Source organism: Hyaena hyaena, unplaced genomic scaffold (assembly GCF_003009895.1).
Source record: "Hyaena hyaena isolate Hyena2069 unplaced genomic scaffold, ASM300989v1 scaffold_160, whole genome shotgun sequence".
Taxonomy (NCBI): Eukaryota; Metazoa; Chordata; class Mammalia; order Carnivora; family Hyaenidae; genus Hyaena; species Hyaena hyaena.
In genome coordinates this window covers 2075646-2090736 of record NW_024080793.1, presented here as the reverse complement: position 1 = coordinate 2090736, position 15091 = coordinate 2075646, and the positions used below count along the sequence as shown (strand labels likewise).

General features: G+C 58.0%; 1 protein-coding gene across 2 annotated transcripts; it reads left to right on the top strand.

Annotated features, from left to right (window-relative positions):
• Positions 1-222: 222 nt before the first annotated feature.
• Positions 223-14808, top strand: DBN1 (drebrin 1). 2 transcript variants are annotated; one of them, XM_039239779.1, is made up of 15 exons: positions 223-413; positions 5091-5146; positions 5753-5865; positions 6019-6093; positions 6234-6380; positions 6519-6596; positions 6874-7025; positions 7110-7173; positions 10590-10649; positions 10736-10859; positions 11625-11762; positions 12070-12234; positions 12662-13341; positions 13608-13710; positions 13920-14808. In XM_039239779.1, the coding sequence occupies exons 1-15, from the start codon at positions 328-330 to the stop codon at positions 13988-13990; spliced, it is 2112 nt and encodes a 703-aa protein (XP_039095710.1). In that variant the 5' UTR covers positions 223-327; the 3' UTR covers positions 13991-14808. The 2 variants fall into 2 exon arrangements, with proteins under 2 accessions (XP_039095710.1, XP_039095709.1); XM_039239778.1 differs by lacking the exon at positions 11625-11762 and having other exon boundaries at positions 230-413.
• The last annotated feature ends 283 nt before the right edge of the window (positions 14809-15091 follow it).

Genomic DNA, 15091 nt, shown 5'->3' with positions numbered 1-15091 from the left:
CGCCTCGAGAGCTGAAGGGCTGATCCGCTCCAGGGCGAGGAGTGCAGGGGCTGTGGGTGAGGGGCGTGGGGGCGCCCCGGGGCAGGCCGGGAAGGGGGGGCGGGCCTCCCCCTGGGCCGGGCCAGGGCGGCGCTAGGACCGAGCGCGCGGAGGGAGCGAGCCGGGCGGAGCCTGCGCCCCCCGCCCCCCGCCGGCCGGCTCCCCTCCCCCGGCCGCTGGCTCGCTCGGCTCGCAACGCTGCAGAGGCTCCGAGGCGGCGGCGGCGGCGGCGACTCCTTCTTTCCTTCCCTCCTCCTCTGGCCGTTCGGCCTCGGTCCGGCCAGCAGCATGGCCGGCGTCAGCTTCAGCGGCCACCGCCTGGAGCTGCTGGCCGCTTACGAGGAGGTGATTCGGGAGGAGAGCGCGGCCGACTGGTGAGCCCCCCGCCCCCGCCCCCCCCCCGGCCCCTTTGTCCCTGTGCCGCCGCAGCCGCGCCTTTGTTTCCAGCCGGCTCCGCCGCCCTGCAGCCGGGAAGGGAGGGGGAGACCCCGAAATGGTGCAGCGGCCCGGGAGGGCCAGGGAGGGGCTGCCTTTGTGCGCGCCGGGGGAGGGGCCGGGCCGGGCCAGGCGGGGCACTGCCGGCCCCGAGCGCCCACAGGCGGCCCCAGTCTCGTGGTGGGAACGGTGGCCGGACGCAGGTTAGGGAGAGGCAGGGTCCCAGATGTGTGGCCCGGGGCCGCATGGCCCTGCGGTAGCCCATCCCCCGCCCTCTGCCCTCCCGCCCCGGGCCCGGGGGACAGGTGTGCACGGGGCGGCCAAGGGCACCTTCGCCACCTTCGAGCGGGCGAGGACCGGGCGGGGACGAGGCGGGGACCCAGCTAGCGGAGCCAGCGCAGCCTGCCTTGCCCAGCCCGGCCCGGCCACAGCACAAAGGAAAGCTAGGGCGGGGGAGGAGCAGGGCGGGCTGGGGGCCGGGGCGCCCCGCCCACCGGGGGGCCTCTCAGAGTTGGGGTGTGATGGAAAGACGTTCTTTGCCACATAGCAACCACCAAGTGACTCCTGTTCCCCTCAGGGGTCGCGGAGGAGGCAGAGATAAGTCCTCTTCTCTCCGACCCGAGGGGATTGCGGGGACTAGGCAGCAGGGCTGGGAGATGCAACGGGGACTTAACTACCTGGCTAGGTGGCCAGCTGGGGTCCCTGGGAGGAAGCCCTCAGGCGCACAAGTGTGGAGGGAGCCCCCAAAGAGAGATGAGAGAGTGAGTAGATCCACTGAGCCCCTAAGCCTCCTGGCCCAGTGGCCAGGGGCTCTCAGCTCCCTGATGGGGGAAAAGCCGAACTACCCTCTCCCCCTTCCCCAGCTGTTGTCTTCCCCTGAACTGTGGGAAGGGATGGACCACCTGCTCTCCCGCCGGAGTCCCCTGGGTGGCAGGAAAGCAAACTGCCCCATTCAGGAATCATCTTGCCCCAAAATACTCTCTTGGGACAGGTTCCCATTCTTTTCTCAGGCCTGTTCTTCTCCTGGCAGTCAGGAAACTGAGGCACAGAGTGAGAGGATAGGTCTGAGGGACCTCACTTGGGCTGGCTTCACCCTCATCCTAGGAGGGCAGTTAGGTAGGGACACTGACCTGGGGGCTGGAGGAGGGGCAAGATGGCCAGGCATCCATGCCATGGTACTGCAGCACTGGCGGGCAGCCAGGCCTGGAGGGATGGACGCGGGAGACAAGCTCTCATGTCCTGCAGGTCGGTCACAGGAGAGGCCAGCACAGGCTAAATGGGCAGGCGGCCCACCCATTGTCCCAGCCCTGTCCCAAGGGTGCTGAGATCATGGGAGGAGTTCAGGGCAAGTGGCCCGCTTGGCCTGGTGATGGGGCTAGCCTTGGGATATGGGCTCTGCCTGCAGAGAGGCACAGCCCACCCTCAGACATCCCCCTCGCCCTCTGGTCTGGTGGAGACTGTCTGTCATTGTCCCATTTCCCCCTAACCTCCCAGAAATTGGGCTCTGGCAGCCTAGTGCAGGGCCACACAACCACTGCTGGCCCTCATCCTGCTTAGCAGAGGCCTGGGCTCCCACCGCCCAGAAGCATCCATGTGGCCAAAGCAAGTTATTCATCACTGGCATGCGTCACCCCCCATCTGGGTTGTGTGTGGGACACACACACACACACACACACACACATACACACACACATACATACATGCACATGCAGACATGCACCCTCGCACATACACACATTTGCTCACTCCCAAGGGTCCAGATAGCATTTTGTAAAAAGAGTGTGAGAATCACGTCCTGCAGAGTGGGGCATGAATGTCCCCAGCGCCCAGTACAGAGCCAGGGGTGTAGTGGGGTCTCAAGCCTCACAGGCAGACCCTGTACTAGGAGGCTGGAGGAAGGCATCTTGGGTACAGTTGCTGTCTTGGGCAAGGGGCTTGGCACAGCTCTCACTTAACCTTACCTCTGAGTGGGAGAGAGGGGGATGGTGGAGCTCAGTCCTAGGTGGCAAAGCCTCTGAAATGGACCACTGCCCTGGCACTGGGCCCAGGAAGTCAGGTTATATAGTGGGAAGAGCAAGTGTCACCCTGGCTGTGACACTTCTCACTGTCACTGACACTGTCATTCTTGAAAAGAGGAAGAGGGGATGGTACTCCACCATATCTGGGACCCCCAAGGCACTTCCAGCTCTGACATCCTGAGTGGGATTGTCCTGAAGGGCCCACCTGCCTTTGGTCTCCCACTTCAGCTGAACTCAGGATCTCCCTGGAGTGACTCCATTCTAGTCCCCAGCCCACCCTAGTCCAGTGTCTCTGGGCCTAGGTGGTTTCTCAGAGTTTGTGTCAGTGTCACAGGTACTTACTGGTGCTGCCCTGTGCTGGCCCTGGAACCCAGGGAGTGATATGTGTGGATTTACCGAATCAGATGCTCAGCTTACAGAGCTTACAGTCAGGGCATTGTCTGTCTCCAGGGATTGGAGCTGGTGAGACAGGTAGATTCCTGGGCCTCCCTTCCTAATACCTCGTGGCCTCACCAGCTCCCACCCATGCAGGCCCAGGCTGCCTCTGATGTGTTGGAGGAAGCTCAGGTCTAGTGAAAACTGGGATGGGTTCGGATGCCTCTTGCCATCCCTGTTGGGGGGTGATAAGTGCTCTGGGAAGGTGCAGCTTAGGGCAGGGCTTCTTGTTCTCCCAAGACTTTGGGGGCCCTGAGGGATTTCAGCCAGGGGTGGGCGCTGGGCTAGAGAATTAGGTCTGGCCGTCCTGTGGAGGGAACCACATATGCAGAGGCTCCAGGGTGGGAAATATCCAGAATTGTGTTTGGGATCAGGGAGCCATCCAGCACACCCCAAGTGTTTGGTGTGGATATGGATGTCTGGCTGGAAAGGTGGGTGGGGCGGAGCTCAGGGCTGAAGAAGGCCTGCTGAAGGCTTTGAACTTAGGTATGGTTTCTGCCAGGCAAGCGCTGTGGCCATAGCAGGAAAAGATGGCCAGAGGTGGGTAGGCAAGGGTTGAGGGTGGAAGGGGTCCTTGGCAGGCAGGTGTTCCTGAGAGGAGCAAGGGCCCCCAGAGAGGCTGACAAGGTATCCCAGGAAGATCTGATGTTTAGAGCAGTGTCTGGCAACCAGGGTCTTTGAGTTCTGTCTCTATTTCTGGTCTGCAGAATGGAGACAGACAGACTCTTGCTTCTCTGAGGGCCCTTTGTTCCCAGTGGTGGGTTAGGGTAGCCAGACAGGTGGTGGGACAGCTGTGCTGGAAAGCAGCTGCCAGGGTTGGGGCCCAGGCAACAGCTGGACCAGGAGCTCCCAGCCGCACAGCCCACCTGTGTCCCTTTCCGGAGGGAGGGAATCCCAAGAAGCCGGGGACTAGGGATCTTGACTTGTGTTGACCTCCTTCCTTTCCTCGGCTCTCCTCCTTCCTTCTTCCCTCCCTCCTCCTCCTCCTCTCCCCCTCCTTCCTCTTCCCTCTCTCCCTCCCCCTTCCTTCCTGTCTCCCTCCTTCTTTCATTTTCTCTTCATCCCTTTACTTCCTTTCTTTTCTCTTTCTTCCTCCTTTCTTCCAGTTTCTCCCTCCTTTTCTCTTCTCCATCACCTTGCCTCCCCTTCTTTTAGCCCTGAGCCCCCTCCACTTGCCCTGGGAGTAGAGAAAGGAAAGCATGGGGAAGGAGCTTGAGAACTCCTGAGCCTCCAGGACACGGCCCTTCTTCCTTGCTCCAGTGGGTTCTCAGGAGACGTCTCTGTCTTCCCTTCTGTGAAATGGATGCTGTCACACTGCCGCTGGGTAGAAAAAGCTAAGAAGGAGGAAGGCGGAAGGCTGCTACAATCAGCTTTCTGGTGAAGCTAAGGCAGAAGGAAAGGCCAGCATTCCCAGGAGGCCAGGGCCTCAGCTCTGGCAGAGGCCTAGGGGCTGGAAGGCCAGGAGAACACGCCAGGGGTCTGAGTCTGGGCAAGAGTGACAAGAATGACCACATTGACCTCATCCCCATTTCTGAGAGGCTGAGATTGAGGCCAAAGGCATGTCCCCAGGGTCCTTTGTGTTCAGGAGATTGTGGGTAGGGTGGGTCAGTCATGTGCCAGTTGCCAGGTTGCCATGGTTACCCAGGGATGCCCATCGAAGAGAGCACCAGGTTCTCTCTCCTCCCCCTCCCTTGCTATGGGAGGAGCGGCCGTGGGTACTGAAGAACACGCCAGGTAGGTTCCTGGCGACAGCCAATGGGGGATGAGGAACGTGGTAGCCAGGGAACGGTAACCAAGGAACCGTCGCCTTGGAATCTCCCAGCTCACACCCGCTCACTGGGTTGTAGGCTGCCAGGGCCCGGGGCTCTGAGAATGGGCCACATGGGCTCCCTCAAAGTCAGTGACCAGGCAGCGATTTCTGCCCCATTGCCTACTCCACACCTGACCCAGGCCTCCCTCTACCAGGTCCCAGGCGGGCCCCCGCCGGGCTCCAGCCAGAATTGGTGCGTAGCCCTGCTGTCATGATGACATGGCAGTGCTAGGCCAGAACCCCTAATCCTGGCCTGCCCCCTCTATGTCCCTCCTCCTCCCCAGAGCCATCCCCACCCAAAATTGGTGGCCCAGGCCCTGAGAGTACTCTGAGCCACCCCTCCCTCTCCCCAGGGCTCTGTACACATATGAGGATGGCTCAGATGACCTCAAGCTTGCAGCATCAGGAGGTAAGAATTCCAGCCATTCCTTTGTCTTCCTCTCCACCCCCTCCTCCGGTTGTTTTCTTCCCCACCCGCTTGGCTGCAGGCCATCTCCTTGCTTGCAGCCAGCCGACCCACACTTGTCTGCCTGTGTCCTTCCTCCAGCCATCCCTAAGATCCTCAGGGTGAGGAGGGAGGGAGCCTTGCTTGCTGTTTGATTATAAGATTGAGCCTCAGAGAGGGAGAGTGACTGTCCAGAGTCACAAAGCTAGGAGAGAAGGCCTGGCAGAGATGGCCCAGATCACATCCACTTTCTCCAGAACTCAAGGGTTTTAAATTTTACCTCAGTGGGCACTTGCACCCTATGAGAGACGATGTGCAAACAGTGAGACATGGGATGTGCGAAGAACAAACACTTCCTCAGTCCTACCCAAGTCAGGCTCCCAGGGACTCAGAGACCAAGCTCGCTCCTGCCTGCTGGCCCTGCCTTACACCAGCACAGGACTGTGGGGCCTCCAGATCTCTGGGTGTGCCTGCAGAGCCCACGAGAGGAGTCTTTCCTTCGGGTTCCAGGCCCTTTGCAGGTAAGGGTTCAGGAGACGGAGAGTCCTGATACCCCCCTGATTCCCCCAGATGGGGGTTTGCAGGAGCTCTCCGGCCACTTTGAGAACCAGAAGGTGATGTACGGCTTCTGCAGCGTCAAGGACTCCCAGGCTGCTCTGCCAAAATACGTGCTCATCAACTGGGTATGTGGCTGCGGGCTGGGGAGGGGAGTAAAGGCCCCAAAACAGTTACCTTCTGCCCCTCTTCACCCACTGACACCACCAGAGAGCCAGGGGCCTCAGGCTGCTGCCCCCTCTCATCCTTTCACGACCTCCTCTTCACTGGGTACTTTGCAGGTCGGTGAAGATGTGCCTGATGCCCGAAAATGCGCCTGTGCCAGCCATGTGGCTAAGGTGGCTGAATTCTTCCAGGTGCGAGTGGGGGTGGGGCCTGTGGGGGGCGGGGCCAGCCACAGGGGTGGGGTCTCTGCACTGGTCGGTGGTGGTGGTGGTGGTGGTAGAAGAGACGACGGGACAGAGACACGCTGCCTGAACACGACCTCTTGCGGCAGGGTGTCGACGTGATTGTGAATGCCAGTAGCGTGGAAGACATAGATGCGGGTGCCATCGGGCAGCGGCTCTCCAACGGGCTAGCGCGGCTCTCCAGCCCCGTGCTGCACCGACTGCGGCTACGTGAGGATGAGAACGCCGAGCCGGTGGTCAGTGTGCCCGGGGCAGGCTGGCCCTGCCAGGGCTCCACGCGCCCCACCTCTCTCTGCCCTCTCCCTGCGTGTATGGCGGCTCCCGGAATTCTCAGCCCATTCTCCCCGCTCACACCACGCCATTTGACTTTGCAGGGCACCACCTATCAGAAAACTGATGCAGCTGTGGAAATGAAGCGGATTAACCGCGAGCAGTTCTGGGAGCAAGCCAAGGTGTGGACCTTGGCCCCAGCTTTCAGGCTGCGCTGCTCCTCCCTGACCCTGCCCGCCCAAGGCATAGTTCCAGCCTCTATCCCCAAGTTCCTCCCTTAAACAGTGTGTCCCTTCTTGTTTGCTACCCCAGCTGAAAGAGGGAGCCCTTTTGGCTTTATGCCCATAGGGCATAATTCCCAGAACCGATACCTCCCCAGTCCTGGGTTGGGGGTGGGCTGGAGGGGCAGAGGCGGGCCCCAGCTCAGGGCCTACACTGCCTTGGCGTGGGGGATTACAGAAGGAGGAAGAGCTGAGGAAGGAGGAAGAGCGGAAGAAGGCTCTGGATGAGAGACTCCGGTTTGAGCAAGAGCGGATGGAGCAGGAGCGGCAGGAGCAGGAGGAGCGGGAACGGCGCTACCGAGAGCGGGAACAACAGATCGAGGAGCACAGGTCGGCCCTGCCCCACCCCAGGCCACATGCTCCCGGCCTTTGGTGGACCCACCCTAAGGTGTGCATGCTGGCTTATCGTTCCAGGAGGAAACAGCAGACTTTAGAAGCTGAGGAGGCCAAGCGGCGGTTGAAGGAACAGTCTATCTTTGTAAGTTTTTAGCCAGGGCTCCCAGTCCGCTGGTGAGGGGATGGGAGAGTGGTCCCTGTGCTCCTGGGCTTCAGGGGGTGGGGGGATATCAGTGGCTTGGGGACACTTCTGGGTGTGCAGGTTACCTCTGCATGGACCTGGAGTGACACAGTGTGTCAGGCCTGCCACCTGATCATGTGGGTCTCTGTTCCTTGGCTGTGGAAAGAGACCTCCTTCGAAGAAGTTTCTTCTATAGACTCGAAGAGAAAATCTACCATGACTTTCACTGACCAGGCTTCCCCTACCCCTCCCAGTGGAGCCTGAGAGGCTTGGGGTGGATTAGACACCTGCACTTTGGGCTCTGGAGGGCCTGGTCCCCACCATGGTTGTTCTGCAAAGCCACATAAATGAGCCTGGGCCAGCGCTCTGAGCATCCATAGTATCTTCTTCCAAGGGTGCTGCCTGACATTCAAACATTGGGATGGCCCGTGGCACCTGACGCTTTGAAAATTATATTGGAGTTGAGTCTTCATGCTTTGAATTGAATTTTGTATTTCAGAAATAGCTAAAGTCATTGAGGGCTGAGCATGGTATAGTTCAAGATGGGAGGTGGGTGTAACTCATCTGGATTGGGACTGTGATGGCCATTTGTGCCGTGGGGACTCAGGGTCACACTCAACAGGAGACGAGGGGGGAGGAGACCAGACAGCCCTGCGGAGACCCTGGCACGAAGTGGCAGTCATAGTTCATTCCAATCACATCAGCCCCTCAGGGTGGAGGCGATGTGTGGTTAATAAGCTCCACCTGCAATTGTTCATTCTGCAAACGATTGCCACCTGCCATGTGCCAGGTGTTAGAAACAGTGGAGAACAAGATGGGGAAGATTTTTTTCTAAATTAATGAATCAACTTATTTTGAATTGTGCCAAAATGTATATAACATAAAATGTGCCATCTTAACCATTTTTTAAGTGTATAGGTAGGTGGCATTAAGATTGCCAATATATTCATTATTGTACAGCTGTCATAACTGCTTATCTTCAAAAATTTCTTTTCATCTTCCCGTACTGAAACTCTGTCCCAACTAAACATTAACCTCCCCATTCTCTGTTCCCCCAGACCCCAGGCAATTGCCTTTCTACTTATGAATGGAATGGAATCATGAAATAGTTTTCCTTTTGTGACTAGGCTATTTCACTTTGCAGTGTTTTCAAGATATATCAGTGTGTCAGAATGTCTTCTTTTTTAAGGCTGATAATATTCCATTGTATGTATACACCACATTTTGTTTATCCATTCAGAGCAAAGTTGTTTTGAAACGGTTTATTTTGACAGAAAATTTCACATACATGCACACAGAAGTGGAAACATTAGTAGGGTGAATCTCCTGATCACTCCTCTTCACCAGGTGTCAACATTTTAGTCAGTCTTAAAAAGTCTTATACTATTACGTTATAGTTTTATCTGGCTCTTCAAGTTTGGCTCATGAGATAGTGACAGTGGATGTTCTAACAGGTCAGTGTGGGGTCCCTACAACTGCAGGGCTTTTAGAGAAAGTCCTGTGTGTGAATTTTGGAATTTAGAGCCATAAAATGCTTTCTCCTTGCTTAAGCTGTTCTGCTTTCTCTCTTCTTTAAAGAATTGCATTCCTTGTACCGAGTTCCTCTTTTGCCTGGGCTGCCAGGGATCTCCCATGTACTGAAGACGCTCAGACACAACAGTGCTTTTGACCTATGATTAATGTATTGATCTATTAATGTATTGAAGGGCCATTTTCTTCATGTAACCTGAGAGGAAAGTTTAAGTTTTAGATTATGTGCTCAAAACAAGGAAGCTTTGTCGCTGCACCACCCCACCCCATTTGCCACAATAGTAGCAGGAGCAGAATGTTTGATGCAGTGAGTTCAGGTGAGCAAATGTGTGCCAGCTGATCCATGTGCTGGCTGCTCCAACACAGATCTGGCTTCCCGTCCCATGTCACCCACAGGGGGCAGGGGCAGTGATCCCAGAAAAAGGAGATTATGATATAGTGTAATCTGTGGTGTATGCCTGGAACACCTCGTGGAGACCCAGAAATAACCTGAATGGGTGAGGGTCCTTTTCTGCAGGAGGCAGTGCCACCCTGAGGCTGGAAGCGGGAAGAGTTGAACCTGGGGTGGGAGTTGGGCATTTGGGGCAAGAGGGATTGATGTCCCGGGTGAAGGCACGGAGGTGGGGCGTGGTGTGTGCGCTCCAGGAACTGTGACTACATTGTGCTGGGGACTTTGTGTCTCGTCTTACAGTTTGTGTGGGTGAGTCAGGGCGGGAGAAGGGTGTGAGAGAGGTGACAGGGGCTAAATCAGGCAAGGGGAAGGGGAATGTAGGAGGAACAAGTGGCCCCGTCTACCTTTGCTCCTGGGCTTGCAACCTCCAAGCTGCCTGGTGCAGGTAGCTGGTGCAGTGCACCAGGAATGGTGGGCTGCAGTGTGCCGGACAGCACATAGCTGGGGTCAGGGCTCCCGCTGTGCAGCTCTGGCCAGCAGTGGCTTTGGGGCACGCAGGCCACTGTTGCCAGGGCTCCTGGCATTTCAGGAGAAACTAGAGATCCTGCTTTTGGTGTGACACTCCTGATTTTTAAGTGGTAGCAACAATGTTTTAAAAACATCATACTGGAGGCGCTTGGGTGGCTCAGTTGGTTAAGTGTCCAAGTCCTAATTGTGGCTCAGGTTCGCAGGTAGAGCCCAACGTCAGGCTGTGTCCTGAGGGTGGAGCCTCCTGGGGATTTTCTCTCTCTCTCTCTCTCTCTCTCTCTCTCTCTCTCTCTCTCTCACTCGCTCCCTCTCCCCTTCTCTCTCTCTTTCCCTTTCTCTCTGCCCCTACCCTGTGTATACACATGCACTCTCTCTCTCTCTCAAAATAAATGAACGTTAAAAAAATAACAAAAACATACTGGCAAAACAAAAGCCATCTGTGGGTCATACCCAGCTAGTACTCATTGTGCCTCATAAGAAGCCCCCCAAGGGATGTTAAGCTAGGAAAAATCATGGTGTGATTTGGATTTTGGAAAAATCCTTTTACCGGAAGACAGCAAGGAGATGGGACTAATGGGAAGCCTTCCCTCATAATGCCAAGATCTGGGCATCAGTGATGGGGTGTGGCTGGCTGGGTACTGAGGTAGGACTTGCAAGAAAAGTTAGCTACAAAGCAGGGAGCACTCCTGAATGACCCTGGATGCCTGTTGGATCGGGGATGAAGGAGCAGGAGCGAGCTGGGTACCTGGGGCCTGTCTGAGCTGGAGATGAAGTGGCCGAGGGCTATGTGACTGGGTAGTGAAGGGAGCAGAGGTGCCACCTTCATGCCCCTTCCTGCCAGGTTGTGGAGAAAACAGGCCGCCTTGTAAGAAGGCCAAGAGCTCTTGGGAGAGTGGGGTGGCCAGGACGCTGTCCCTTTGGTTTCCAGGGTGACCAGCGGGATGAGGAAGAAGAGACCCAGATGAAGAAGTCAGAATCGGAGGTAGAGGTGAGAGCTGGGAGGACAGGACGAAGTGAGGTGGGCAGGGCTTCTCTCAGCTGGGCCTGGCTCTCACCCTTTCTTTGTGCCCCTAGGAGGCAGCAGCCATTATTGCCCAACGGCCTGACAACCCACGGGAGTTCTTCAAGCAGCAGGAACGTGTTGCATCGGCCTCTTCGGGCAGCTGCGATGCACCCTCACCCTTCAACCACCGACCAGGTAGTCCCAGGTCCTGCCCCTGACCTGACCCCCTCTCCTCAGGTTCTGGGCCTGAGCCTCTCTTCGACTCTTTCTTGGAAGGGAAGCCTTCCTTGCCCAAGGACTCCTTTGGAGAAGGCAAGGCCATTCATTCGTCATGTGTGCTTTTGCCCACTGGCTCCTACGTGGCAGGACTGAGAGGGTTTCAGACGGGGGGTGGTGTTGCTCTTGGCTGAGCAACGGGTAGTGCCAGAGGTCATCCAGGCACCTCTAGCATGGGCTGAAGCCCCCGTTTGACTGGGGAGTGGCCCTCCTGGGGTTGAGCTAGGTCTTGCCTGAGGGGCTGTGGGTGCATGTGCGGTGGGCTCTTACCCTGGCCCTGACTTTGAGCAGCCTAGAGCCTGTACCCAGTGCTCATTGTTCGGGTTCTCCCTGTGCAGCTTCCATCTCCCTCCACAAAGCACCCTCCTGCTCTGTCTGCTGATTGGAGTGTTTGCCCCTGCTGTGTGCTTGGCCCTGTGCCGGGGTTCCGGGGTGGGGCAGGCTGTCCCTGTGCTGCTTTGAGGCTGGCTTCGTGTGGCACGCTCATTGCTGTGCGTGCCTGGTGCTGGTGGGAATCCTCTGCTGGCTTGAGGCTGTGGCCTAGCGTGGCTGATTGTGTGCCCTAGCTGAAGGCAGTTTGGACTTCTAGGGCCAGCCCTGGGGGCGGGTGAGGCCTCATGGGGGTGGGGGGGGAGACTGACCCTCTCTTGTCCTCTGTCTTTCTCTGTCTGTCTCTCTCGGCAGGTCGTCCGTACTGCCCTTTCATAAAGGCATCGGACAGTGGGCCTTCCTCCTCCTCCTCTTCCTCCTCCTCCCCTCCACGGACTCCCTTTCCCTATATCACCTGTCACCGCACCCCAAACCTCTCTTCCTCCCTCCCATGTAGGTAGCAGCCCCAGGCCTCAGTGGGGTGGGGTAAGGAGGGCCCCGCTTCCCAGCAGTGCCCCCGCCCTCCCCCTCCTGACTGCTGATCTCTGGTATTTGTCCCCAGAGCAGGTATTACCTGCCTCTTTCCCCTGGCCCTGAAGGGGCTGTTGCCCCAAGGGGCCTGGCTTATAGGGTCTGGAGCTGTGGTCTGGCCCCTGAAAGGCTCCAGACAGGAGGTGATGGCCAGGCCCCCAAGGTGGACAATCCTGGTCCCACCTGGCTCCCTGGCCCTTACTGACCAGCCTGGGGGTTTGTTCCATAGGCAGCCACCTGGACAGCCACCGGAGGATGGCACCCACCCCCATCCCCACCCGAAGCCCGTCTGACTCCAGCACGGCTTCCACCCCTGTCGCTGAACAGATTGAACGGGCTCTGGATGAGGTCACGTCCTCACAGCCTCCACCACTGCCGCCGCCACCCCCTCAAGGTGAATGAGGGGCTACACCCTAGCTGCACCAGGCCTCTCCCTAGTCCCTGGGCTGTGAACCCCACATGGCCATGGTAACAGCTGCTCAGGGATCTGGGCCACCCATCACTCAGACTGTACTGCCCTGGAAGTAGCTATGGCAGGGAAGAGGCTTGGGGTTGCAGTCCGACCTGCTGTCTGAACCTCAGTATCTCTCTGGAATGGGGATGGGGCCTTCCTCCGAGGGCGGCGGAGCAGTTTAAAGACACTACAAGATAAAGGGGCAGCAGGGCCTAGGGCGTGTGCTGGAAGGTGCTCTGTATGGAGCTTAGAGGAAGCCTTCTGTCCTAGAAGCCAGTGGGTGGGCAGAGTAGAGTGGCTGTCCCAGGCCTGCTTCTTTCCCTGAGGGAGCTGAACTCATCTGTCTCCTCCATTTGTGCTTTTGCAGAGACCCAGGAGCCCAGGCCCGGTCTGGATAATGAAGAGACCAGCAAAGAGGCCAGAGCAGCAGCCCCTCAGGCCTGGGCAGGCCCCATGGAGGAGCCCCCACAGGCACCAGAGCCTCCCCGGGGGCAAGACAGCCCCACAGAGGACTTGATGCTCATGGCATCTCCAGAACAGGCTGTCCTGGCTGCCCCTCTGGAGCCTGCCATGGCCAACACCACTACAGCTGACATCCCGGTAGCTGATGCCATTGAAACCGCCACTGCCGCTGCCGACACCGCTATTGCCAACACCATCACCCCTGCCGCTGCCAGCCTCGTTGACCTGTGGCCTGGCAATGGGGAGGAGGCCTCCACACCCCAGGCTGAGCCTAGGGTCCCTACACCACCTTCGGGTGCCGAGGTCACTCTGGCAGAGGTACCCCTGTTAGATGAGGTGGCTGAGGAGCCACTGCCACTGGCAGGCAAAGGCTGTGCCAACCTTCTCAATTTTGATGAGCTGCCTGAGCCGCCAGCTACCTTCTGTGACCCAGAAGAGGAAATAGAAGGGGAGCCTCTGGCCACCCCCCAGGTCCCAACTCTGCCCTCTGCTCTGGAAGAGCTGGATCAGGAGCCAGAGCTGGAGCCAGAGCCAGAGCCCCACCTGCTGACCAATGGCGAGACCACCCAGAAGGAGGGGACCCAGGTGGGGCAGGGACAGCCTGGTGGTAGGGGTGGTGGTTATGGTTCTAGCAGGCAGTACCTCCTTTCTCTGAGACCCACATTATTGGAGGGAGGCTCCATTTCATTCTCCCCCTTCAGGCCGTCTCTGCTTTTGTGCCCAAGGCCGGCATATGTTTCCCTGGAAACCACTGATGGAATCACTGGTTGCTGGGGAAACGAGCTCGGCTTGGTAGGTCTGCCCTAGCCCTTCTGGGTGGGGCCCAGTGACCTGGAGCTTTCCTCCTGCAGGCCAGTGAGGGGTACTTCAGCCAATCACAGGAGGAGGAGTTCGCCCAATCCGAAGAGCTGTGCGCAAAGGCCCCGCCTCCTGTGTTCTACAACAAACCTCCAGGTAGTGCTTGGGTGGGTGACGGGGAGGAATTACGGTGGGGGTGCTGGGCTCAAGTGTGAACATGCGCTCGCGCACACGCACACAATCACTTGGAGGTGTTGAGTTTAAGTGTGGATACATTACGTACACAGCCACAGCTCCCAGAGGTTGGGGGACACAGCTATGGACCTTGACGGACCATCTCCTTATCTCTTTTCCCAACACCATAGAAATCGACATCACCTGCTGGGATGCAGACCCAGTACCAGAAGAGGAGGAGGGCTTCGAGGGTGGTGATTAGCGGTGGCGCCCACCCTCAGGCTGCCCTCGCCAAGGCCGCCCACCTGTGTCGGCCTCTGGCCAGACGGCCCGCCGTGCCTGCACTCGCAGCAGCTCCGCCTGGCACCCACTCCGGATTCCGGCCCTGGCCCAGGACTTGGCCGCTTCCCTACCCACAGGGCCTGACTTTTACAGCTTTTCTCTTTTTTTTAAAGTTGATAGGAGACTTGTACAGTTGACTGGTTTTCCTCCCGTTGGTAGTTGAGACGCTGTTGCAAATTCTACCCCCTCCCCGCCCGGACCAGATTGTAGCTCTTAGTCCTCCCTGCTCACTCAGCTGGCCGGGGTGGAGGCCTCACCCTACGTGGGGGCCTGGCGTCGGGGGAGCTCTGGTGGGAAAATGTCCCACTTCTTTTCCTAGTTTTATGTTTCTTGGAAAAATATCACTTTGTATTCTCTGTCCAGGGCTTCAGATATTTTGCACGAATTTTAAAACATGGCAATAAATGGCTCGTGGGCTCTGGCTCCCTGGGACCCCCTCCCCACCCTTCTCTTGACCCCTCCCCGCCTGGCCCAAAGGAAGCAGGCCCAGCTGGGGCCCCGCAGCTTCCAGGCCCTTTCCTGCCCCCCTCCTGCTGGGCAGGTCCCAAGCTGGAGGCCCTAGGCGCGGATCAGGTCAGGGCTATCGGTGGGGGCCCGGGACTTAGATGGCCCCTCCCCAACTCCTCCCTCTTTGCTTGGGTTCCTTTTTCACGTTCAGTAACTGTTTTTTGGAAAGCACAAACTTCTGTAACGGGTCGTGCTCATGTCTGTTAATAAAGAAATCCAGATCCCTTCAGGCCTGCTGCTCCGGGCCTCCAGGGGCGGATCTGTGGTGTGCCGCCTCCCCTGACCCCGATTCCCAACTCTTCCCGCCTCCAAGGCCACAGGTGGAGCCCTCACCGTGATTTTCACGGCCAGGGAAGGTAGGGTCCGGCCCCAGGGGAACCAGCTTCCACAGTTTAGTTCCGCAACATCAGGCCAGTTTGTAGCCAGAAGGCCCATTCTGATTCTGGGTCACCAAGACCCAGGTATGCCTGGCTACCAGAACCTTGGGCGCAAGCAGTGGGTGCCCCCTCCGCTT